The sequence below is a fragment of the Rattus norvegicus genome, chromosome 10, assembly GCF_036323735.1.
Source record: "Rattus norvegicus strain BN/NHsdMcwi chromosome 10, GRCr8, whole genome shotgun sequence".
Taxonomy (NCBI): domain Eukaryota; kingdom Metazoa; phylum Chordata; class Mammalia; order Rodentia; family Muridae; genus Rattus; species Rattus norvegicus.
Genome location: NC_086028.1, coordinates 90,254,649 through 90,280,631, shown reverse-complemented (window position 1 = coordinate 90,280,631; position 25,983 = coordinate 90,254,649). Strand labels below are relative to the sequence as shown.

The 25,983-nt window shown below is 39.6% G+C and overlaps 1 protein-coding gene across 9 annotated transcripts in view; it reads right to left on the bottom strand.

Annotated features, from left to right (window-relative positions):
* Efcab3 (EF-hand calcium binding domain 3) overlaps window positions 1-25,983 on the bottom strand; it is a 492,651-nt gene that overhangs the window by 296,514 nt on the left and 170,154 nt on the right. For 8 of the 9 annotated variants that reach the window (XM_039086129.2, XM_039086123.2, XM_039086125.2 and 5 more), the window contains 2 exons: window positions 21,727-21,831; window positions 19,862-19,915 (listed from right to left, as the gene is read on the bottom strand). In XM_039086129.2, coding sequence (XP_038942057.1) covers window positions 19,862-19,915; window positions 21,727-21,831 — 159 coding nt within the window. The remainder of the gene's footprint in view (window positions 1-19,861; window positions 19,916-21,726; window positions 21,832-25,983) is intronic. The other variant, XM_039086131.1, reaches the window with a different exon arrangement.

The window sequence follows — 25,983 nt, the reverse complement described above, 5'->3', positions numbered from 1 at the left end:
TGGATTGCTTGACATCTTATTTAGTGAATAATGAGCATAACGAGAATTTTGGTTTCTTTAAAAACACAGAAATACTATAAGAATAGGTTTTCATTCTAATCCAAAATGTAGGATATGGGGCTGCTTCCAATTGTTCCCAGAAACTATCTGATTTGCCTCATGCTCTAGTGAGGTGTGATTTTACCAGCAGCAGATAGTTTCTGCAACTGTGTGACATTTGGAGTGCTGGAAACTTTCCAGTGGGTACATAAATGCCCCAATAGGTGGGTTGCTCTTGTGGTTGATTGCTTTTGATTGTGGTTGGTTTGTTAAGAAGTCATGGACCAAGAAGAAACAAGAAGAAATTAGATATCCCGATGGTGAGAATCAAACTTGCTCCAAGGAGCTCAACACCCCTAATCAGGAGTAAGTCATCTAATCATAATGCCACTCCCTTCCCTTTTTATAATTTTTCTCCTCTATCTAGTGTTGGAGGGGTTGGAAAATGGTGGGGAAGGGGGTAGAGAATGGTAGAAGAAAGAAGAATCCATGAAGTAGACAAAGACCACCTATAAGTGGCACTCAGATGAGAGGCTGGGCAACATGAGAAATTTTATTTCAAATGCCGTAGAGGAAATGGCAAGGGATGAAGGAATGGATATTCTTTTTTCTTTTTTAAAAATTTTTTATTATATATTTCTTTACTTACATTTCAAATGTTATTCCCCTAAATGGTTTTCTGTCCATAAGCTCCCATTCCCTCCCTTTCCCCTCCCCCATATGGGTATTCCCCCTATACATCCCCCTTATTGGCCCCTCCATATTCCCCTGCACTGGGTGTCCAACCTTGCAGGACCAAGGGCTTCCCCTTCCACTGTTGCCCCCACAAGGTTATTCTCTGCTACATATGCAGTTGGAGTCCAGGGTCAGTCCATAGTAGTCTTTTGGTAGTGGTTTAGTCCCTGGAGGCTCTGGTTGGTTGGCATTGTTGTCTTTATGGGGTTTCAAGCTCCTTCAACTCTTTCACTCCTTCCTATAATTCCCCCCAAGGGGGTCCTATTCTCAGTTCAGTGGTTTGCTGCTAGCATTGTCCTCTGTATTGGACGTGTTCTGGATGTGTCTCTCAGGAGAGATCTATATCCAGCCCCTTTCCACATGCATTTTTTAGTTTCATCAACCTTATCTAGTTTTGGTGGCTGTATATATATGGGCCACATGTGTGTCAGGCTCTAGATGGCCATTCCTTGAGTCACTGGTCTAACATTTGCTTCCATATCCCCTTCTATGAATATTTCCCCCATTTAAGAAGAAGTGGAAACCTGCGGATCCCGGCCCGCAGCAGCTCTCTGCTCCCAAACCCTGTGGGAGAGAGACCTCACCGCCTGGTCAGGTGGGCACTCCTGAGGCTGCAGAGCAGAAGAGACCAACAACACTGCCCAACCCTGCCCACATCCCTGGCCCAAGAGGAAACTGTATACGGCCTCTGGGTTCACGTAGAGGAGGCCCCAGGAGCAGCAGGACCGCTGCGTCTGAGACACCGCCAGAACCTGAAGAGACCTACCGGATAAAGAGTTCTCTGCACCAAAATCCCGTGGGAAGCAGAGATAAACCTTCAGAGAGGCAGACATGCCTGGAAAACCAGAAGAGACTGCACTCTGCACACATCTCTGATGCCAGAGGAAAACACCAAAGGCCATCTGGAACCCTGGTGCACGGAAGCTCCCAGAAAGGGCGGCGCAGATCTTCCTGGTTGCTGCCACCACGGAGAGCTCATAAGCAACACCCCACGAGCAAACTTGAGCCTCGGGACCACAAGTAAGACCAACTTTTCTGCTGCAAGTGACCTGCCTGGTGAACTCCAGACACAGGCCCACAGGAACAGCTGAAGACCTGGAGATAGGAAAAACTACACGCCCAAAAGCAGAACATTCTGTCCCCATAACTGGCTGAAAGAAAACAGGAAAACAGGTCTACAGCACTCCTGACACACAGGCTTATAGGACAGTCTAGCGACTGTCAGAAATAGCAGAACAAAGTAACACTAGAGATAATCTGATGGCAAGAGGCAAGCGCAGGAACCCAAGCAACAGAAATCAAGACTACATGGCATCATCAGAGCCCAATTCTCCCACCAAAGCAAACACGGAATATCCAAACACTCCAGAAAAGCAAGATCTAGTTTCAAAATCATATTTGATCATGATGCTGGAGGACTTCAAGAAAGACGTGAAGAACTCCCTTAGAGAAACACAGGAAAACTTAATAAACAAGTGGAAGCCTACCGAGAGGAATCACAAAAATCCCTGAAAGAATTCCAGGAAAACACAATCAAACAGTTGAAGGAATTAAAAATGGAAATAGAAGCAATCAAGAAAGAACACATAGAAACAACCCTGGATATAGAAAACCAAAAGAAGAGACAAGGAGCTGTAGATACGAGCTTCACCAACAGAATACAAGAGATGGAAGAGAGAATCTCAGGAGCAGAAGATTCCATAGAAATCATTGACTCAACTGTCAAAGATAATGTAAAGCGGAAAAAGCTACTGGTCCAAAACATACAGGAAATCCAGGACTCACTGAGAAGATCAAACCTAAGGATAATAGGTATAGAAGAGAGTGAAGACTCCCAGCTCAAAGGACCAGTAAATATCTTCAACAAAATCATAGAAGAAAAGTTCCCTAACCTAAAAAAAGAGATACCCATAGGCATACAAGAAGCCTACAGAACTCCAAATAGAAAAGTTCCCTAACCTAAAAAAAGAGATACCCATAGGCATACAAGAAGCCTACAGAACTCCAAATAGATTGGACCAGAAAAGAAACACCTCCCGTCACATAATAGTCAAAACACCAAACGCACAAAATAAAGAAAGAATATTAAAAGCAGTAAGGGGAAAAGGTCAAGTAACATATAAAGGCAGACCTATCAGAATTACACCAGACTTTTCGCCAGAAACTATGAAAGCCAGAAGATCCTGAACAGATGTCATACAGACCCTAAGAGAACACAAATGCCAGCCCAGGTTACTGTATCCTGCAAAACTCTCAATTAACATAGATGGAGAAACCAAGATATTCCATGACAAAACCAAATTTACACAATATCTTTCTACAAATCCAGCACTACAAAGGATAATAAATGGTAAAGCCCAACATAAGGAGGCAAGCTATACCCTAGAAGAAGCAAGAAACTAATCGTCTTGGCAACAAAACAAAGAGAAGAAAAGCACACGAACATAACCTCATATCCAAAGATTAATTTAACAGGAAGCAATAATCACTATTCCTTAATATCTCTCAACATCAATGGCCTCAACTCCCCAAGAAAAAGACTTAGATTAACAAACTGGATACGGAACGAGGACCCTGCATTCTGCTGCCTACAGGAAACACACCTCAGAGACAAAGACAGACACTATCTCAGAGTGAAAGGCTGGAAAACAACTTTCCAAGCAAATGGTCGGAAGAAGCAAGCTGGAGTAGCCATTCTAATATCAAATAAAATCAATTTTCAACTAGAAGTCATCAAAAAAGATAAGGAAGGACACTTCATATTCATCAAAGGAAAAATCCACCAAGATGAACTCTCAATCCTAAATATCTATGCCCCAAATACAAGGGCACCTACATACGTAAAAGAAACCTTACTAAAACTCAAAGCACACATTGCACCTCACACAATAATAGTAGGAGATTTCAACACCCCACTCTCATCAATGGACAGATCATGGAAACAGAAATTAAACAGAGACGTAGACAGACTAAGAGAATTCATGAACCAAATGGACTTAACAGATATTTATAGAACATTCTATCCTAAAGCAAAAGGATATACATTCTTCTCAGCTCCTCATGGTACTTTCTCCAAAATTGACAATATACTTGGTCAAAAACGGGACTCAACAGGTACAGAAAGATAGAAATAATCTCATGCGTGCTATCAGACCACCACAGCCTAAAGCTGGTCTTCAATAACAATAAGGGAAGAACGCCCACATATACGTGGAAGTTAAACAATGCTCTCCTCAACGATAACCTGGCCAAGGAAGAAATAAAGAAAGAAATTAAAGACTTCTTAGAATTTAATGAAAATGAAGGTACAACATACCCAAACTTATGGGACACAATGAAAGCTGTGCTAAGAGGAAAACTCATAGCTCTGAGTGCCTGCAGAAAGAAACAGGAGAGAGCATATATCAGCAGCTTGACAGCACACCTAAAAGCTCTAGAACAAAAAGAAGCAAATATACCCAGGAGGACTAGAAGGCAGGAAATAATCAAACTCAGAGCTGAAATCAACCAAGTAGAAACGAAAAGGACCATAGAAAGAATCAACAGAATCAAAAGTTGGTTCTTTGAGAAAATCAACAAGATAGATAAACCCTTAGCCAGACTAACCAGAGGTCACAAAGAGTGTATCCAAATTAAGAAAATCAGAAATGAAAAGGGAGACATAACTATAGATTCAGAGGAAATTCAAAAAATCATCAGATCTTACTATAAAAGCCTATATTCAACAAAACTTGAAAATCTGTAGGAAATGGACAATTTCCTAGACAGATACCAGGTACCGAAGTTAAATCAGGAACAGATAAACCAGTTAAACAACCCCATAACTCCTAAGGAAATAGAAGCAGTCATTAAAGGTCTCCCAACCAAAAAGAGCCCAGGTCCAGACGGGTTTAGTGCAGAATTCTATCAGACCTTCATAGAAGACCTCATACCAATACTATCCAAACTATTCCACAAAATTGAAACAGATGGAGCACTACCGAATTCCTTCTATGAAGCCACAATTACTCTTATACCTAAACCACACAAAGACCCAACAAAGAAAGAGAACTTCAGACCAATTTCCCTTATGAATATCGACGCAAAAATACTCAATAAAATTCTGGCAAACTGAATCCAAGAGCACATCAAAACAATAATCCACCATGATCAAGTAGGCTTCATCCCAGGCATGCAGGGATGGTTTAATATACGGAAAACCATCAACGTGATCCATTATATAAACAAACTGAAAGAACAAAACCACATGATCATTTCATTAGATGCTGAGAAAGCATTTGACAAAATTCAACACCCCTTCATGATAAAAGTCCTGGAAAGAATAGGAATTCAAGGCCCATACCTAAACATAGTACAAGCCATATACAGCAAACCAGTTACTAACTTTAAACTAAATGGAGAGAAACTTGAAGCAATCCCACTAAAAGCAGGGACTAGACAAGGCTGCCCACTCTCTCCCTACTTATTCAATGTAGTTCTTGAAGTTCTAGCCAGAGCAATCAGACAACAAAAGGAGGTCAACGGGAAACAGATCAGAAAAGAAGTCAAAATATCACTATTTGCAGATGATATGATAGTATATTTAAGTGATCCCAAAAGTTCCACCAGAGAACTACTAAAGCTGATAAACAACTTCAGCAAAGTGGCTGGGTATAAAATTAACTCAAATAAATCAGTAGCCTTCCTCTACACAAAGGAGAAACAAGCCGAGAAAGAAATTAGGGAAACGACACCCTTCATAGTAGACCCAAATAATATAAAGTACCTCGGTGTGACTTTAACCAAGCAAGTAAAAGATTTGTACAATAAGAATTTCAAGACTCTGAAGAAAGAAATTAAGAAGACCTCAGAAGATGGAAAGATCTCCCATGCTCATGGATTGGCAGGATTAATATAGTAAAAATGGCCATTTTACCAAAAGCAATCTACAGATTCAATGCAATCCCCATCAAAATACCAATCCAATTCTTCAAAGAGTTAGATAGAACAATTTGCAAATTCATCTGGAATAACAAAAAACCCAGGATAGCTAAAACTATCCTCAACAATAAAAGGACTTCAGGGGGAATCACTATCCCTGAACTCAAGCAGTATTACAGAGCAATAGTGATTAAAAACTGCATGGTATTGGTACAGAGACAGACAGATAGACCAATGGAACAGAATTGAAGACCCAGAAATGAACCCACACACCTATGGCACTTGATTTTTGACAAAGGAGCCAAAACCATCAAATGGAAAAAAGATAGCATTTTCAGCAAATGGTGCTGGTTCAACTGGAGGTCAACATGTAGAAGAATGCAGATCGATCCATGCTTATCACCCTGTACAAAGCTTAAGTCCAAGTGGATCAAGGACCTCCACATCAAACCAGATACACTCAAACTAATAGAAGAAAAACTAGGGCAGCATCTCGAACACATGGGCACTGGAAAAAATTTCCTGAACAAAACACCAATGGCTTATGCTCTAAGATCAAGAATTGACAAATGGGATCTCATAAAACTGCAAAGCTTCTGTAAGGCATAGGACACTGTGGTTAGGACAAAATGGCAACCAACAGATTGGGAAAAGATCTTTACCAATCCTCCAACTGATAGAGGGCTTATATCCAAAATATACAAAGAACTCAAGAAGTTAGACTGCAGGGAGACAAATAACCCTATTAAAAAATGGGGTTCAGAGCTAAACAAAGAATTCACAGCTGAGGAATGCCGAATGGCTGAGAAACACCTAAAGAAATGTTCAACATCTTTAGTCATAAGGGAAATGCAAATCAAAACAACCCTGAGATTTCACCTCACACCAGTGAGAATGGCTAAGATCAAAAACTCAGGTGACAGAAGATGCTGGCAAGGATGCGGAGAAAGAGGAACACTCCTCCATTGTTGGTGGGATGCAGACTGGTACAACCATTCTGGAAATCAGTCTGGAGGTTCCTCAGAAAATTGGACATTGAACTGCCTGAGGATCCAGCTATACCTCTCTTGGGCATATACCCAAAAGATGCCCCAACATATAAAAAAGACACGTGCTCCACTATGTTCATCGCAGCCTTATTTATAATAGCCAGAAGCTGGAAAGAACCCAGATGCCCTTCAACAGAGGAATGGATACAGAAAATGTGGTACATCTACACAATGGAATATTACTCAGCTATCAAAAACAATTACTTTATGAAATTCGTAGGCAAATGGTTGGAACTGGAAAATATCATCCTGAGTGAGCTAACCCAATCACAGAAAAACACACATGGTATGCCCTCATTGATAAGTGGCTATTAGCCCAAATGCTTGTATTACCCTAGATGCCTAGAACAAATGAAACTCAAGATGGATGATCAAAATGTGAATGCTTCACTCCTTCTTTAAAAGGGGAACAAGAATACCCTTGGCAGGGAAGAGAGAGGCAAAGATTAAAACAGAGACTGAAGGAACTCCATTCAGAGCCTGCCCCACATGTGGCCCATACATATACAGCCACCCAATTAGACAAGATGGATGAAGCAAAGAAGTGCAGGCCGACAGGAGCCGGATGTAGATCGCTCTTGAGAGACACAGCCAGAATACAGCAAACACAGAGGCGAATGCCAACAGCAAACCACTGAACTGAGAATAGGACCCCCGTTGAAGGAATCAGAGAAAGAACTGGAAGAGCTTGAAGGGGCTTAAGACCCCATATGTACAACAATGCCAAGCAACCAGAGCTTCCAGGGACTAAGCCACTACCTAAAGACTATACATGGACTGACCCTGGACTCTGACCTCATAGGTAGCAGTGAATATCCTAGTAAGAGCACCAGTGAAGGGGAAGCCCTGGGTCCTGCTAAGACTGAACCCCCAGTGAACTAGATTGTTGGGGGGAGGGCGGCAATGGGGGGAGGATGGGGAGGGGAACACCCATAAAGAAGGGGAGGTGGGAGGGGGATGTTTGCCCCGAAACCGGGAAAGGGAATAACACTCGAAATGTATATAAGAAATACTCAAGTTAATAAAAGAAGAAGAAGAAGAAGAAGAAGAAGAAGAAGAAGAAGAAGAAGAAGAAGAAGAAGAAGAAGAAGAAGAAGAAGAAGAAGAAGAAGAAGAAGAAGAAGAAGAAGAAGAAGAAGAAGAAGGGGGAGCATCTGCATTTTGGTCTCCTTCTTCTTGAGCTTCCTGTGGTCTGTAGAGTGCATCTTGAGTAATTAGAGCTTTTTGGCTAATATCCACTTATCAATGAGTGCATACCAAGTGTGTTTTTCTGTGACTGAGTAACCTCTCTCAGGATGATATTTTCTAGTTCATTCCATTTGCCTATGAATTTCATGAAGTCATTGTTTTTGATAGCTGAATAGTACTCCGTTGTGTAGATGTACCACATTTTTTGAATCCATTCCTCTGTTGAAGGGCATCTGAGTTCTTTCCAGCTTCTGGCTATTATAAATGAGGCTGCTATGAACATAGTGGAGTATGTGTCTTTGTTGGATGTTGGAGCCTCTTTTGGGTATATGCCCAGGAGAGGTATAGCTGGGTCCTCAGGTAGTGTAATGTCCAATATAATGACTGATTTCCAGAGTGGTTGTACCAGTTTGCAATCCCACCAACAATGGAGGAGTGTTCTTCTTTCTCCACATCCTCACCAGCATCTGCTGTCACCTGAGTTTTTATCTTATCCGTTCTGACTTGTGTGAGGTGGAATCTCAGGGTTGTTTTGATTTGCATTTCCCTGATGACTAAGGATGTTGAACATTTCTTTAGGTGCTTTTTTGTCATTCAATAATCCTCAGCTGAGAATGTATTTTTTTAATAGGGTGATTTGGCTTTCTGGAGTCTAGCTTCTTGAGTTCTTTGTATGTTTTGGATATTAGCCCTCTATCAGATGTAGGATTGGTAAAGATCTTTTCTCAATCTGTTGGTTGCCGTTTTGTCCTAATGACAGTGTCTTTTGATTTACAAAAGCTTTGCAGTTTTATGAGGTCCCATTTGTTGATTCTTGATCTTAGAGCATAAGCCATTGGTGTCTTGTTCAGGAAATTTTGCCCAGTGCCCATGTGTTCGAGACTCTTCCCCACTTTTTCTTCTATTAGTTTGAGTGTATCTGGTTTGATGTGGAGGTCCTTGATCCACTTGGACTTAAGCTTTGTACATGGTGATGAGAATGGATCGATTTGCATTCTTATATATGCTAACCTCCAGCTGAACCAACATCATTTGTTGAAAAAGCTATCTTTCTTCCATTGGATGGTTTTAGCTCCTTTGTCAAAGATCAAGTGACCATAGATGTGTGGGTTCATTTCTGGGTCTTCAATTCTGTTCCACTGATCTACCTGCCTGTCTCTGTGCCAATACTATACAGTTTTTTTTTTATCACTATTGCTTTGTAATACTGCTTGAGTTCAGGGATAGTGATTCCCCCAGAAGTTCACTTATTGTTGAGGATAGATTTCCCTATCCTGGTTTTTTGTTTTTGTTTTTGTTATTCCAAATGAATTTACAAATTGCTCTTTCTATCTCTATAAAGAATTGAGTAGGAATTTTGATGGAGATTGCATTGAATATGTAGATTGTTTTTGGCAAAATGGCCATCTTTACTATATTAACACTGCCAATCCACGAGTGTGGAAAATCTTCCCATCTTCTGAGATCTTCCTAATTTCTTTCTTCAGAGATTTGAAGTTCTTGTCATACAAATCTTTCACTTGCTTGGTTAAAGTCACACCAAGATATTTTATGTTATTTGGGACTATTGTGAAGGGTGTCATTTCCTTAATTTCTTTCTCAGCTGTTTATCATTTGAGTAAAGGAAGGCTACTGATTTGTTTGAGTTAATTTTATACCCAGCCACTTTATTGAAGGTGTTTATCAGGTTAAGTAGTTCTCTGGTGGAACTTTTAGGGTTGCTTAAGTACACTATCGCATCATCTGCAAATAGTGATATTTTGATTTCTTCCCTTCCAATTTGTATCCCTTTGACCTCCTTTTGCTGTCTGATTGCTCTGGCTAGGACTTCGAGTACTATATTGAATAAGTAGGGAGAGAGTGGGCAGCCTTGTCTAGTCCCTGATTTTAGTGGGATTGTTTCAAGTTTCTCTCCATTTAGTTTGATGTTGGCTACTGGTTTGCTGTATATTGCTTTTACTATGTTTAGATATGGGCCTTGAATTCCTGATCTTTCCAGGACTTTTATCATGAAGGGGTGTTGAATTTTGTCAAATGTTTTCTCAGCATCTAATGAAATGATCATGTGGTTCTTATCTTTGAGTTTGTTTATATAGTAAATTACATTGATGAATTTTCATATATTAAACCATCCCTGCATCCCTGGGATGAAGCCTACTTGATCATGATGGATGATCATTTTGATGTGTTCTTGGATTCAGTTTGCAAGGATTTTATTGAGTATTTTTGCGTCGATATTCATAAGGGAAATTGGTCTGAAGTTCTCTTTCTTTGTTGGGTCTTTGTGTGATTTTGGTATCAGAGTAATTGTGGCTTCATGGAAGGAATTTGGTATTGCTCCATCTGTTTCAATTTTGTGGAATACTTTGGACAGTATTGGTATGAGGTCTTCTATGAAGGTCTGATAGAATTCTGCACTGAACCTATCTGAACCTGGGCTATTTGGTTGGGAGACTTTTAATAACTGCTTCTATTTCTTTAGGAGTTATGGGGTTGTTTAGATGATTTATTTGTTCTTAATTTAACTTTGGTACCTGGTATCTGTCTAGAAAATTGTCCATTTCCTCCAGGTTTTCCAGTTTTGTTGAATATAGGCTTTTGTAGTAGGATCTGACGATTTTTTTTTTTACTTTCTTCAGAGTCTGTTGTTATGTCTCCCTTTTGCTTTCTGATTTTCTTAATTTGGATACACTCTTTGTGACCTCTGGTTAGTCTGGCTAAGGGTTTATCTATCTTGCTGATTTTCTCAAAGAACCAGCTCCTGCTTTTGTTGATTCTTTGTATAGTCCTTTCCGTTTCTACTTGGTTGATTTCAGCTCTGAGTTTGATTATTTCCTGCCTTCTACTCCTCTTGGGTTTATTTATTTCTTTTTGTTCTAGAGCTTTAAGGTGTGCTGCCAACCTGCTGACATATTCTCTCTCCTGTTTCTTTCTGCAGGCACTCAGAGCTATGAGTTTTCCTCTTAGTACTGCTTTCATTGTGTCCCATAAGTTTGGGAATGTTGTATCTTCATTTTCATTAAATTCAAAGAGTCTTTAATTTCTTTCTTTGTTACTTCCTTGACCAAGTTGTCATTGAGTAGAGCATTGTTCAACTTCCATGTTGGGCTTTCTGTCATTATTGTTATTGAAGACCAATCTTAGTGCGTGGTGATCTGATAGGATGCATGGGATTATTTCTATCTTCCTGTATCTGTTGAGACCTGTTTTGTGACCGATTATATGGTCAATTTTGGAGAAGGTTCCATGAGGTGCTGAGAAGAAGGTTTATCCTTTTTAAGTTGGAATGTTCTGTAAATACCTGTTAAATCCAATTGGTTCATAATTTCTCTACGTCTCTGTTTAATTTCTGTTTCCATGATCTGTCCAGTTATGAGAGTGGGGTGTTGAAATCTCCTACTATTATCGTGTGAGGTGCAATGTGTGCTTTGAGCTTTAGTAAGGTTTCTTTTATGAATGTAGGTGCCCTTGCATTTGGAGCATAGATATTTAGGATTGAGAGTTCATCTTGGTGGATTTTTCCTTTGATGAATATGAAGTATCCTTCCTTATCTTTTTTAATGACTCTTGTTTGAAAGTCAATTATTTTTGATATTAGAATGGCAACTCTAGCTTGTTTCTTTGGGCCATTTGCTTGGAAAATTGTTTACCAGCCATTTACTCTGAGGTAGTGTCTGTCTTTGTCTCTGAGGTGGGTTTCTTGCATGCAGCAAAATGCAGGATGTCTTTTTATTGGGGAATTGAGTCGGTTGATATTGAGAGATATTAAGGAATAGTGATTGTAGCTTCCTGTTATTTTTGTTGTTAGAGGTGAATTATGTTTGTTTGTCTCTCTTTTAGTTTCATTGCAAGGAAATTATATTCTTGCTTTCTATATGGTGTAGTTTCTCTCCTTGTGTTGGAGTTTTCCATCTATTATCCTTTGTAGGGCTGGATTTGTAGAAAAATATTGCGTAAATTTGGTTTTGTCATGGAATATCTTGGTTTCTCCATGTTAATTGAAAGTTTTTCTGGATACAGTAACTTGGATTGGCATTTGTGTTCTCTTAGGGTCTGTATGACATATGTCCAGGATTTTCTGGTTTTCATAGTCTCTGGTAAGAAGTCTGGTGTAATTCTGCCTTTATATGTCACTTGACCTTTTTCCCTTACTGCTTTTAATATTCTTTCTTTGTTTTGTGCATTTGGTGTTTTGACTATTATGTGACAGGAGGAATTTCTCTTCTGGTCCAATCTATTTGGAGTTCTGTAGGCTTCTTGTATGTTTATGGGCATCTCTTTCTTTAGGTTAGGGAAATTTTCCTCTCTAATTTTGTTGAATATATTTACTGGCCCTTTAAGTTGTGAATCTTCCCTTTTTTCTATACCTATTTTCCTTAGGTTTGATCTTCTCATTGTGTCCTGGATTTCCTGTATGTTTTGGGCTAGAAGGTTTTTGCATTTTACACTACCTTTGACTGTTGTGTCAATGTTTTCTATGGTACCTTCTGCACCTGAGATTCTCTCTTCTATCTCTTCTATTCTGTTGGTGATGCTTATGTCTACAGCTCCTTGTCTCTTCCTTTGGTTTTCTATACCCAGGGTTGTCTCCCTTTGTGCTTTCTTTATTGTTTCTATTTCCATTTTCAATTCCTCCACTTGTTTGGTTGTGTTTTCCTGTAATTCTTTCAGTGATTTTTGTGTTTCCTCTCTAAGGGCTTGTTTACTTGTGCTTTCCTGCATTTGTCTAAGGGAGTTCTTTATGTCTTTCTTAAAGTCCTCCATCATTATCAAAAAATGTGATTTCAAATCTAAATCTTGCTTTTCTGGTGTGTTTGGATATCCATTATTTTCTTTGGTGGGAGTACTGGGCTCTGATGATGCCAAGTAGTCTTGGTTTCTGTTGCTTAGGTTTCTGCACTTGCCTCTAGCCATTGGATTGTCCCTGGTGTTTGCTTGTCTTGCTGTTTCTGGGCATGACTTGGCCCTGCTGTAGGCCTCTATGTCTGCACCCTTGTAGATATGTTTTCCTGTTTTCTTTCAGCCTTTCCTGAGAACAGGTGCTCTGCTCTCAGGAGTGTCGGCGCTCCTGGAGACTGTCTCCCAGCTCTAGGAGCAGGCAGGATTCAAAGGGCCCTGCCCCGATTGCTCATGTAGGTCCTTGCACCCCTCAGGAACAGTTGTCACTATGCAATTCCCTCTTGGGTCTGGACTATGGGCAGAGGGTATTCTCCTCTGACTTCTCAGAAGTGTCTGCACTTCTGAAGTTCCAGCTCTCTCCCCCACAGGATTTGGGTGCAGGGAGCTTTTTGGCTGGATCAGTTCGGTCCTGGGCAAAGACCAGAACCACAGGTACTGGTGGCTGTCTGTTCCTATATCCCTCTGTCCAGAGGCACTGTGCAGTTTCCCTTTGGACCAGGGATGTGGGCTGAGGTGTGCAGAGGTGGCAGTCTGTCCTGCAGCCTCGGGATGTCTGCACTCCTGGGTGGTCTGCTCTTGGATATTCTTTTTTCAAGATGCCAACAAAAAATTCATTGTGGTTGCTTCTGCTGGGATATCCTGCTCTTGAAGAGGATTTTCTGATCGTCGTCTTCTTTCTTCTTTCTTTCTTTCTTTCTTTCTTTCTTCCTTTCTTCCTTTCTTCCTTTCTTCCTTTCTTTCCTCCTCCTCCTCCTCCTCCTCCTCCTCCTCCTCCTCCTCCTCCTCCTCCTCCTCCCTCTCCTCTTCTTTTTCTTCTTCTTGGGAGAATGGCTGTGCAGTTGGAAAAATTGTAAATGGAAATGGAGGAATCTGGAAAACATCAAATGACTGGAATGGGAAAACAAAAAGGGTCACTCTCCCTCTAATTTCTGAAAGAGTTGCAGAGTTGGATGTGCAACTGGAAAAAATGCAGGTAGAAATGGAAGCACTGGGGAGGTAAGGAGCACTGGAAAGGGAAGAAATAAGAGGCTCAAACCTGATGACTGAGCAAAAGAATGGGAATATCCCCCAGTAAGACAGAGAGAAGAAACTGTGCTAGAAGGCAGATCATGGCTCTGTACTTTTAGGGTTCTGATGCCTAAAACCCTTGGGTAGGACAAGGAACCCAGTGAGTAGCCAGAAAGTGGAGGAGATCAAGCAGGGTGACAGGTTCAGAGAAAAGATAAAACAGCCTGTTTTGAAAGAAAGGTTTAATCTCAAGACAACTGTGCCACCACAGATAGAGAAGGGGCGACCTGGGGTTACAAAATCACCATCAGTTTCACCAGTAATTGTATAGCACATGCTGGCTAGTGGAGTGTAACAAGATTATGACAAGATAGGATGATACCCTATAAAAATGATGGCTCTAAAGCATTTTAAAGAGGCCCTGATTTCATATAGGATGCACTCTCCTTATGTGAAACAACTTCTAAATAACTGGGTGACTCAAAATAGAATTATTCCCACAGTTACAATGGTTAACATGGTGGAGGGGAGAAGTCACCAATACTGAACAGTGAAAAAGAGCAAGGGAAATGAATGTTGTCAAAGACCAGTTGCTGGGTGAAGGACTGTTCTCTGATATATAAGAACAAAATTCTATTCCATGACACAGCTATAGAACAATGTTGTTTAGGAGCTTTAAGACCTTGAGACAAAGTTAAGGAAATGGTCCACCTCATTTACAAAGATTATACGAGGCTCTGGAGAAGTCTTCACTGATTTTTTGTGAAAATTAGTCTCAGCTGTGAACAAAGTCGTATCAGACCCTGATGCAAGACAGGTGTTGATAGAAACCTTGGTGTAAGAAAATAAAAATATTGAATGCAAAACATTATTAGACTAAAGGTGCAGGCAGTACCCGTGAATGAGTAGATAAGAGATACGACTGACATTGGTTCTAAAGTGTATCATGGTAATATCAAGCTACAGCTAGATGTCTCTGCTATCAAAATGCCAAAGTGCTTCAATTGTGGGAAATTCAGTCATTTGCAAAGAAACTGTGACCAAGCCACTAAAAGTCTCAGATACCAAAATGCCTGGTGGGTTAACTTCAAGAAATACAGTATTTTGAGCCAGAAAAGTGAACAAACCATTTCTAGCTATAATAGTTTTTCAAAATATACACTGGAAAGAAGGCCTAGGGTTATGTAGGTGATGTGACAAGGGCTGCTATTGGACCAATGAGTGTAGGTCCAAGAGAGATATCCAGGGCAGTTTCTTACCATCAGTAAATGGCTTTGTGGTCTGGGCTGAGACTCCACAGCAAAAATTATGAACCATTTCAGACAATAGCAGCTGAAAGTCACCAGGTTATAGAAAAAACTGCCATTAAATCACCCTTTATACTATAAAGATGCATTAGCATCAGAATAGAAGCCTGAAAAGCTTTGTTTGGGGGACATAGGTTTGTTTATATTTCTATAGGAAACGAAAAGCTATAGACACCATCAAAATTTACAAAGATTAGAATTGAGCAAGAGAGGAGTCCTGAAAACTTTGGCCACGGAGCCAAAAAGCACTTATCTCATTGAAAATGTCTCTGCTTATAGTTTCTCAGTAAACACAACACAATCAATGGCTTCAGACAGGAGGAAAATTTAGTGGGAATTTTGGTTTCCTTGAAAACACAGAAATATTATAAGACTAGATATTCATTTCAATCCCAAGTGTGGTACATGGAGCTATTGTCCCCAGCAGCTGACTACAATTTGCACCATACAGGTCTTGCCACCTGCAGATAGTTTCTGCAACTGTGTGACATTTGGAGCACTGGAGACTTCAGCAGGTTTATAAATGATAGAGTCCCCATAGATGGGTTGCTGTCGGCTGTGGTGAGTTGTTGGTTGTGGTATGTTAAGAAACTACACGCAAAGAAGAAATAGCAAAAAGAAAAAATTAGATGTCCTGAAGGTGAAGATCAAACTTACCCCCAAGGAACTCAACACCCCTGATCAGCAGGAAGTCGTCTAACGATGATGTCACTCCTTTCCCTTCTATCCTTTTTTTTATCTTCTGTGTGGTGTTATGGGGTTTGAAAATGTCAGACAGAGGTAAAAGAAAGAACCCACAAAGTAGCTGAAGACCAGCTACGTGGGTCACTGAAACAAATTGGAAAGTTAAAATTATCTAATAAGTGGAATTGGAAGCACAGCTTATGGCATACAGCCAAGAAGCAAAAGACCTAGTAAGAAGAAACTTTAAAGGAATGTGCACCAACACCAAAATCAAAGAGTAATATTTCAAATGAACAGGCCAGATCCAGCCTATGCTCTCAGAAAGGAAAGAACAAACAAATTCCAAAAGTGCAAGAGGAATATCAAACCCAAAGATCAGTGAAGAAATAAATAAAACAGACTAAAACATATTATAAAACGTGAGTGAAATCAACAATAGCTTTTCTACAGATGATATCAAAATCGGCAATCCCTTACACATAGACTAGTCAACTAAAAATGATTCAGATAAATTTATAAACTAAAAAAGAGATATTAAAAGTGATATCACAATTACAAAGGGTTACTAGAGACATGCCAATTAATTGGAAAACTTAAATGGAAAATTTTCTGAACACATATAACCTGCCACACTGAGTTAAGAAGACACAGAAACACAGACAGACCAAAGATGAGTTAATGAAATTGAGTCAGTAATGAAAAGTCTCTCAACAAAGCAAAATCCAGAACTTCAATGTTGAATTCTACAAACCCTTAAGGGAAGAACTAATGACCATTTTCCCCCAAATCATCCCAAGAAAATCCAAGGAAAAAAAAACTCTTCTAAACTCATTCTATATTACTGACATAAACCCAGACATAACAGCAAAAAGGTCATAACAGCAAAAACAGAGAGCTAAAGGCCAACATTTCTATGACTATGATTATAAAATCTTCAAAAATTAACTAGCAAATATACTCCAACAGCATGTCAAAAAGATTATTCACCAACAGAATAAAGAACAAAAATCAAGTCAAATCTTTTTTAAATTCACTTTAATTCTTTAAAATTAATAATATTCCTTTCTTTTTATCACCCCACCCCACCCCATCCCATTCCATCCCATGCTATCCTGTCCCATTCCATTTTTATCTATTTTTAAGAGTCTAACTATTTTCACTAAACTAATCTCTTTATCCACCGTTTTTAGACACAACTCAGCTGAGTTGTGGTATTTATTTTTCTTTATACTCAGGTTTATATTTTCTAAAGTCTGAGTAACAGTTGTCTATACTCTGTGGCCCAGACTCAGTCATTTTAACATCAGAGAACATACTCCAGGCAATTCGCCCTTGATCCTAAGATCACTCAACACCCTCACTGGGAGAATTCTGTGATAGAAAACTGGGAGGCCAGTTAATGGCTCTTGTCTTCAACATCCAATGCTCAAGGTGTGGGCTAATTTCTGACAGTATGCCTGTGAGCATGATAAGAGAAGTTGCCTTCAAAGCATAGTTATATTCAATGAATTCTGTAAATGACCAGGATTCCTGGAAGGGAGCCCCAGGGAGTGTGTGTTAGTTTCTTCTGAAGATCATTGCGGATATCGTCATACTGGAAGAGATGTTCGGAAAACTATTACTTGTCTGTCACGGGTTATGGATTGTTGATATTAACTTACAAGAGGAAAATTAGGTTTTGAAGTAAGTCTTTCTCCAAAGCAACCATATATTCTCTGTATCATGTTTTGTGTGGGAGAAGGCAGTGATCTACTGGGAAAGAATACAGAACTAAGGATCAGAGTCATGGGATTCATGCTACAGCTGTGACCATGGTCAAGTCATTTCTTACAAATGAAGCAGCTGGGGAAATATCTCCCTTGATGTTACAGAGATATATTAGGGACATTAAAAACTAAAGTAGTCAAAATTAATGTTATGGTTCTCTGTAACATCCATAAACTGCCCAAGTTTGTATTTAACATGAATAATGATAGACTTCCAGATAATAAGAAAGTTGACATTTTATAGACAGGAAAACAGACTTTAGAAAAAAAAGCATTTAATGAAATTCAGCATTCCATCATGTAAACCAGATATAAATTGCACATAGAAGGATCCCACTTCAAACAAAGGTTTATTTATGGCAAGCCAATGGCTAGCTCATACTGACTAAAAAACCCTGGAAAGATCATGTAAGGGGTTGGGGATTTAGCTCGGTGGTAGAGCGCTTGCCTAGGAAGCGCAAGGCCCTGGGTTCGGTCCCCAGCTCCGAAAAAAGAAAAAAAAAGAACCAAAAAAAAAATGATCATGTAAGGCCGGGAATAAGACCATGTCCATGCTAGAAGTATTGAAATCAAATCATCCATGTTTGCAGGTGATAAAATTCTATGTGCAGAAAAGTCTAAGACAATGCTAAGAATTACTAAAAACAATAAGTGAATTGTTTTTAATTATGCCAAATTAGGAGATACAAAACCAACATGCAAAAAGTCAATAGCATTTTTATATCAGTATCAGTCTTTCTGAAAAATCAATTATGGAAGCAGTTCCACTCATAGTGATAGAGTCCGTGTGGGAATCAGTTTAACCAAGGAAATGAAAGAAAGGCCTCTCTCTACAGTGAAAATCATCGCACATTGATGAAAGGAACTGAAAAAGTCAAAAAAGAAAAAAGAAAAAAAAGAAAAGAAAAAGAGAAAAGGAAAAAAAGACCTTTTCTGTGCATACATTAAAAGACACACACACACAAAAACTGTAAAATGTTCATATCACTTAAAGAGATCTATAGATTCAGGACAATTTCCATCAAAATATCAATGGCATCAGTCACAGAATTAAAATAAAAACTAAAATGTACTGGAAGCAAAATAGAGGACAAATAGCCCAGCAATTTTAAACATAAAAAAAGAGGTCTGATGCATCACACCTACTTTAAGACATGCTACAGAGCTACGGCAACCAAGGTAGCAGAGTACTGGCATACAAATCCAGGTGCCTATTGGAGGAGATGAGATCCTTGTTTCAAGAAGGTACCCATGTTTCTTCTGTTTGCAGTACTATTCACAACAGCCAAGGGATGAAAACAAACCAGGAGAATGGATGAAGAAATGGGACATGTATACAGAACAGAACATTACTGGGCATGAAGATTGAAATACTGTCACTTTGTAGCAAGCTGCATGGAACTGGAGGACACTATGTTAAATGAAATAAGAAAAATCAAACACTGCATGCCATTTTATAAGTGGAAGGTTTTAAAATGTTCAGTTGAGGGTAAATGGTGATTATTAGTCACAAATCACGGCAGGAGAAGGATGATAGGAGGTTTAATAATAGTATCAAGACAGAAATATAATGAATAAATTCCAGTGTTCCACACTGGGGTGACTATAGTTTGCAATAGCCTATTACATATTTTATGAAGAAATAGAAGAATCAGAAAGTTCCAAATAAAAAGAAATAATAAAGAAATTGGAATGTTAATTACCTTGATTTGATCAGTACATTTTGTATGCATGTATCAACTTATCATGATTAAGCACAATTATTAGTCAAACTAAATGACTTTTTAAAATATTATAAAAATCTGGACCTTTAAGCCTTTATGTAAAATGACACAGAATTTACATATAACCAAGTTTTCAAACAACTCTACATGATTGGTAATGCCTAGTAAAATGTAAAGAGAATATTAGTATGTAAAGGAATAATATTGAGGCACTAAAAAGTCTGTACTTTCAACACAGATGAATTTGTTTTCCAAAATCCTATGATCATAATGATTGAATCAGTGTGTAAAAATTACGGGTATAAGGGTCAACTGTAATTACCTCCAAATAGCCAAGGGGAATGTCTATGAACTGAGACCAGAATCTTCTAGGTTATTGATTAATATATCATAAGTGAAGGTTAACCAGGAATATGGATAAGTGCATCTTAAGCTGGTTACATATGCATATTAATAACTTTATGTCATATCTCAATAAAATATTTATAATACAAACTATAACTTAGTATAAAGAATTACTCTAAACTTTACTTCTCACTGACCTGTAGTAGCTTGTAGCACATTCACCAGTGAGTCCAGATCAATCTCCCCCTTAGCTGTAAGATAACATTCAAGCAAATGGATTTTAAGTAATGACAGGAACTAGCTAAAGTTTGATATCACACATCATTATTTAGGTTAACTTTAATCACATGATCCTTCAATCTCAAGGATTGATTCTATGTTAGTAAACTGGCCCTTGACCAATGAACCATTCTCTCTCAATCAGGGGAATTTATGTTCTTTCTGGGTTATGATACTTCCTTGCAAGCATGATATAAAACACCATCTATGCAGGTTAATTGGGTGAAGACTCTCAATTCTGGTAATGTCATCAGTGTTTGCCTAGAAAGTTAAACACAATTTGTTCCCTCTCATACACAACGACAATCCTAACAGCTGTCAAACATGAACTTCAAGGTGAGTGTAAATGGGGGGCAAAGGTCAGGAGACTAAAAAGGAGCTCATGAAATCATGGATTTATCTGTCTGCCTGCCTGCCTCTGTGAGTGTGTACTTGCATGCGTGTGTGTGTGTGTGTGTGTGTGTGTGTGTGTGTGGTATAAGTGTAGGCTGTGCTGTGTGTAGTATGCGTGTGTGTTGTGCTGTGTGTATGCATGTGTGTTGTGCTCTGGTGTGTGTGTGTGTGTGTGTGTGTGTGTGGTATAAGTGTAGGCTGTGCTGTGTGTAGTATGCGTGTGTGTTGTGCTGTATGTATGCATGTGTGTTGTGCTCTGGTGTGTTGTGCTCTGGTGTGTGTGTGTGTGTGTGTGTGTGTGTGTGTGTGTGCGTGCGCGCTGTGTGTACAGAGGTCAGAAGACAGCTTTCAGGAATTAATTTTCTCCCCCTGCCTTCTGGAAATCAACTCAGGTCCTCAGGCTTGACAGCAAGCACTTTTTATCCACTGAGCCATCTTGGTGGCCCAGGATTATACATCTTTACACCATGAAGTTGAAAGAGTTGTATAATGAACAACTTCTGCTCACTCTCTAGATCTGACTGTTATACTTTGCTACATTTTATCACATTGGTCCATCCACCATATGTATGGCGATCTGAGGAAGAACTGGCATTTTAGTGAGTGAAGCAGATAATTCGTGATATGAAAGGTCAAGAAGAAAACACATTCCATTCATAGCTTAGGCAATCACAGGGATGAGGCTGTGATGAAGGACTAGCAGACCAGAGAGGAGAACACTGCATTTCATAGGCCCTAACAGACCTATTCTATCCAGTGGAACTGTCTTACAGTCCTTTTTGTATCTCATCCTGAAGCCCAAAGTCAGAGTCTACATAAAACCTACCTGAATGTAACTGGGAAAGAAATGACTAATAAGATTTTCAGAGATGGCATGTAAAATGAAAATTAGAGATGAATAAGACAGAATGGGAAGGAAATGAAGGAAACAAAATGTCAACCCAAAGATCATCACTATTGTCTGATAAGAGAAAGTTCCAGTAAGTAACAATGAATAAAGACTAACGAGATGGGACAATAGCAAATCACGGGTGTTCTCAGATAAACCTCGTCAATACTAGGTAGGGGACAGAATCAGCTCACAGGAACACATGGAAGTGTGGAAAGGGGATTGGCTGACTTTCTGTTCGTTTCTCTTCCCGATGCTTTATTCTGCTTTCCACATCCACTGATGTGGAAGGTGATCTTAGAGTCAGGCGAGGCAAATGCAGTACACTAGACATAAATTTAGAAAACGAAGACAGTCTTTGCTCTCATTCTATAATTGGATTTTCTAAGATTATGCATTGTTTTTTATGAGTACAAAATTAACTAGTTTTCAGAAATAATAGCATATAAACTCCAAGAACTCTTGAAATGTCATTTTTTTTCTATATCTAAACTTACTCACCATCAGCTGAGAAGTAACTTTTCAGCTCTTCAACTTCTCCTTTGGTGAGATTGATGTCCATCTTCTCGAGCATGGTGTCCAAGTCCTGAATGTCCATCGTCTTTCCTTAGTGAAAAGAAAAACACATGTAAGTTCAAACTAATGCTGAAGTGCTTCTCATTTCTGCATATGAGTTATACTTTTGTGGCAAGAAGACAATATTCAATGTGGTTAGAATTAAGCCTACTCCCAGCAATTCCTGTTGTGGAAAAATCAACATGCCACAAATTTCTGAAAGTAACAGAATTACCTTCCGGCGCATTATTTCTTTAAGAAATAGGATGTTCTGTCAAGATGAAAGAAATTATTATGGCTGGAACAAGAACACACTGGTTTGAATATTTTCCTTATTATTTATTACTGACTGGAATTTTTTTTCGGTAATCTAACTTGATTTCCAGTTTCCTACCTGCCTCACAGACCTTCTGTAAGGATAAAGTTATTCACCTGAAAAGACTTAGAACTTCACCAAGTACACATCAGGAGTGGATGCACTTTGGAAACTACTTCTGAGTCAAAATAGGGCAGATTTTCTATTATAACAGAAGTTAGCTTCATTACTACGTTAACCACAGTCTCCGATCAGTTCTCTAATCGGTGTGCCCCAGGCCAATGCTGATGTGAGACCTACCTCAAAATACAATGTGAGGAACAATACCTGAGGTTGACCTTTGGTCTCCATGCACACATGCATATACACGCACACATGGCACACACACACACACACACACACACACACACAGAGAACATGTAAAGATTCGTGCGTTTGTGTGTGTGTGTGTGTGTGTGTGTGTGTGTGTGTGTGTGTGTGTTTAGATTTTAGGTCTGTCAGCAGCTCCATGACATTGTTAGATATTATTTAATTTTGACTGTAAAAACAGTGAGCGAATGGCCTGCTAGAACCAATATACTCAATATTTTTATTCCACAGACATCTCCCTGCAAAGCTCCTTTGAGGGAAAATTTGCCAACTCAACATTTCCCTTTCCTTATCTGTGATATTCACTGATATGTTCCCTAGAACACTCTGAATGTCATTGGAATTAATTTTTCTCTCATTTGAAAAGCTAGGACTAGAGCCCAGAAAGATATTTAAGAATTATTCAACAGAAGGCTACACAAGATGGCTGCAGAATAGCACTTGCCATCCATCCTCTAACGGAATCACCAGTCTGAATAGCTATTCACACATGAAACTACCTTCACAAGAGTGAAGGAAATCAAGTGAGAGGAGACAGGAAAGAGGGAGTTGATATACCACCCTTCCCCTAACTCCAAGAAACACAGCATGGAGAGAGATGCTTCCCACTTGAGAACAGATAGGAAACTAAATACAGTCTTCAGGATTGGAATATCATACTGAACAAAGCCTATGACCACTCGGCCTCGTGGTCATGGACCTAGCTTTGAATCTGTCTCAGTGAGCTGCCAAGGGAATACCCGCCCCTTCAAACCTTTGCTAGCACAGCTTAAAGAGAATCCAATTATCTTGGAATTTAGTGCCTAAGAACTGAAACCCAACATTGAACAGACCTCACTAGCCCCTGTTCCCTACCTGTGGATAAAGCCTCCAAACTGTGTGTCCGACAAAGACCAATGCTGCCGCTGGATCGGCTTGTAGTCTGCATAGCATTATCCCCAGCAGCCTATGGAAGTTTCAAGCCATTTATTTATAGCCATAGAGTGTCCAGCTCCTTCCTTCCAAACTCTGAGGCAGTACCGCACAAAAAAAAAAAAAGACTCATTCCTGCTTTAGGGGAGTGGGGGTGGGGTATGATTTGGTGATTAAAAATGGACACTCATCATGAATCCAAGCCCTGGGGAATCTTGCAGTATCTGAACACAGGTCGGTGGCTATGTTTAAGGCATCTGGGTCACCCTGACCTGGGAATGGACTGCATTTTTCTCATCCAGTCTAACCTTAACAACTACTGCAGATTTGGATCAAGCTTGTGCTTACAGCAGTCTCTAGTGTTCAAACAGCGACAATACACCAGTGTGGACTGGCAGAAATCTGGGGCACTTCAGTGCTGAGTAGGAACAGGGATCACAAGCTCATAAGACAGGCAGCCTGTTAGGATTTCTAGAAGGAGGAAAGGCAAATTATGAAGGTTGGAGTAGAAGCTTAACCCCCGATGTGAGAGGATGCTGTAATCCCCAGTTCTCCAAAACTGCAGGGAAACCATGGCCAAGTTTAATAGCTAAGACGAGGCAGCAAATGCTGAGGATAGGGTCTGGGGATGAAACTGTTTGATAAGGTGCTGGGTGTGTGGATCCCCAACATCCACACAAAAGCTGGATTTGCCCTGCCTGTTTGTAACCCAACATAGGAATATCCCTTGGGCTTCGTGGCCAGCCAACCTAACCAACTGGTGAGCTCCAGGTTCAGTAAGAGACCCAAACTCGAAGAATGAGGTAAAGAATTAGAAAAATGACTGAGAAAGACACTTGATGTCAATCTCTGACCACCCTCCCTACACACACACACAAACACACACACACACACACACACACACACACACACACACACACACCACAGAGGGAAGGATAAAGTGATGGATATGTACAAACTAAAATAAAGAATTTTAAGTAGATGTTTTAAGGAAATTTAAAGGACTATAAGAAAACAGAAAAGCCATTCAGAAAACATAACAGAGACTGGAATAACTTTTGACAACAAAACAGAAATCCTGGCACTGGAAAGCAAATTAAAAATAAATTGGGATGGTTCGAAGTCAGCAGTGAGAGTCAGCTCAACCAAGTCTCTCTGATATGTTATATCAACTTCACCTCAAGCTTTCACACATGCACACACACACAAGAACGTGGAGACACAGGAACACGCATGTAAATGTATACATTGTCGTCTCTGACACAGTCTTTCTGTATAGCCTAGCTAATCTCTGGACTCTTTATCTTCCAGCCTCAGCTTCCCAAGGGCTAGAATTAGAGGCATTAACAACCACGACCAGAGGAAAAATGGATTTTAAATGTATTTTTATTATTTTTAATTGTGTGTGTGTGTTTACACTGTGCATATGAGTATAAATGTCCACAAAGGCCGCAAGGCATAGGCTTCTCTAAAAATGGAGTTACAGGCGTTGTGGGTCACCTGATATGGGTGCTGGGAATCAATCCTGAGTTTTCTGTGGGAGCAGTATGAGTAGTTCTTAGCCACTGAGCCATCTTTCTAGCCCCCTACAAAATATTTTCTTTTTCTTTTTAAATATTTATTTATTATATATAAGTATGCTGTAGCTGTCTTCAGACACACCAGAAGAGGGCATCAGACCCCATTACAGATGGTTGTGAGCCACCATGTGGTTGCTGGGATTTGAACTCAGGACCTCTGGAAGAGCAGTCAGTGCTCTTAACTGCTGAGCCATCTCTCCAGCCCTACAAAATATTTTCAAAGTGTCAGTGTCCCAGCTTTATATCAACTTATTGCCTGGAACAGGTATAATTTCACTCAGTGGTTTACTAAGTTAACAATCCTGTCAACCTTAGGACAAATCACAAAGTCCTCAATAAAATTCACAAGAGAAATCCTTAACTGTGAAGCAGAACATAAGACACTGACATGATTTTCACCATGGTCATATTTCTATAATTCTTCCCCACACTACAAGCAAATGAGAAAGGACATACCATAAAATAATAGTACATATATCCTGTTTCTATTAACATACCACAATGCAAAGCTACATTATGCCATTAGATCAGTGTTATAAGAGCTTTAAAACACTCTTCTCCAAGCCCATCATGCTGATGTTTTCCCTGAGCTCTCAAATCTGGTCTTTTCTATTCATGGAAGAAATGAAGTTTTGAGAATGTCTAGCAAGCCACACATGTTTTAAATAAAAGACAACAGAAGTTATTTCTAAACAAGACATTAGTTGAGGATATAGGACATTCATGATCAAGGTGTCTGCAGACTCAGTGTCTAGTGCCAACCTTGTATTTGACAAGATTTCAGTGTGTCAAATTGCCACAAGCTAGTCTTTTGGGAAGAGGGATTCTCAGTTTTGAAAATGTCCCCCCAGAGATTGGCCTGTTAGCAAGCCTTTGAAACATTTTTCTTGATTAATGATTGATTTGGGAAGACCCAGTTCACGGTGTATGTTGCCAACCTGGGCAGGTGGTCTTGGGTTGTATAAGAAGGCAGGCTAAGCAAGCTATGGAGAGCAAGTCGGTAAGCAGCACTCCTCCACAACCTCT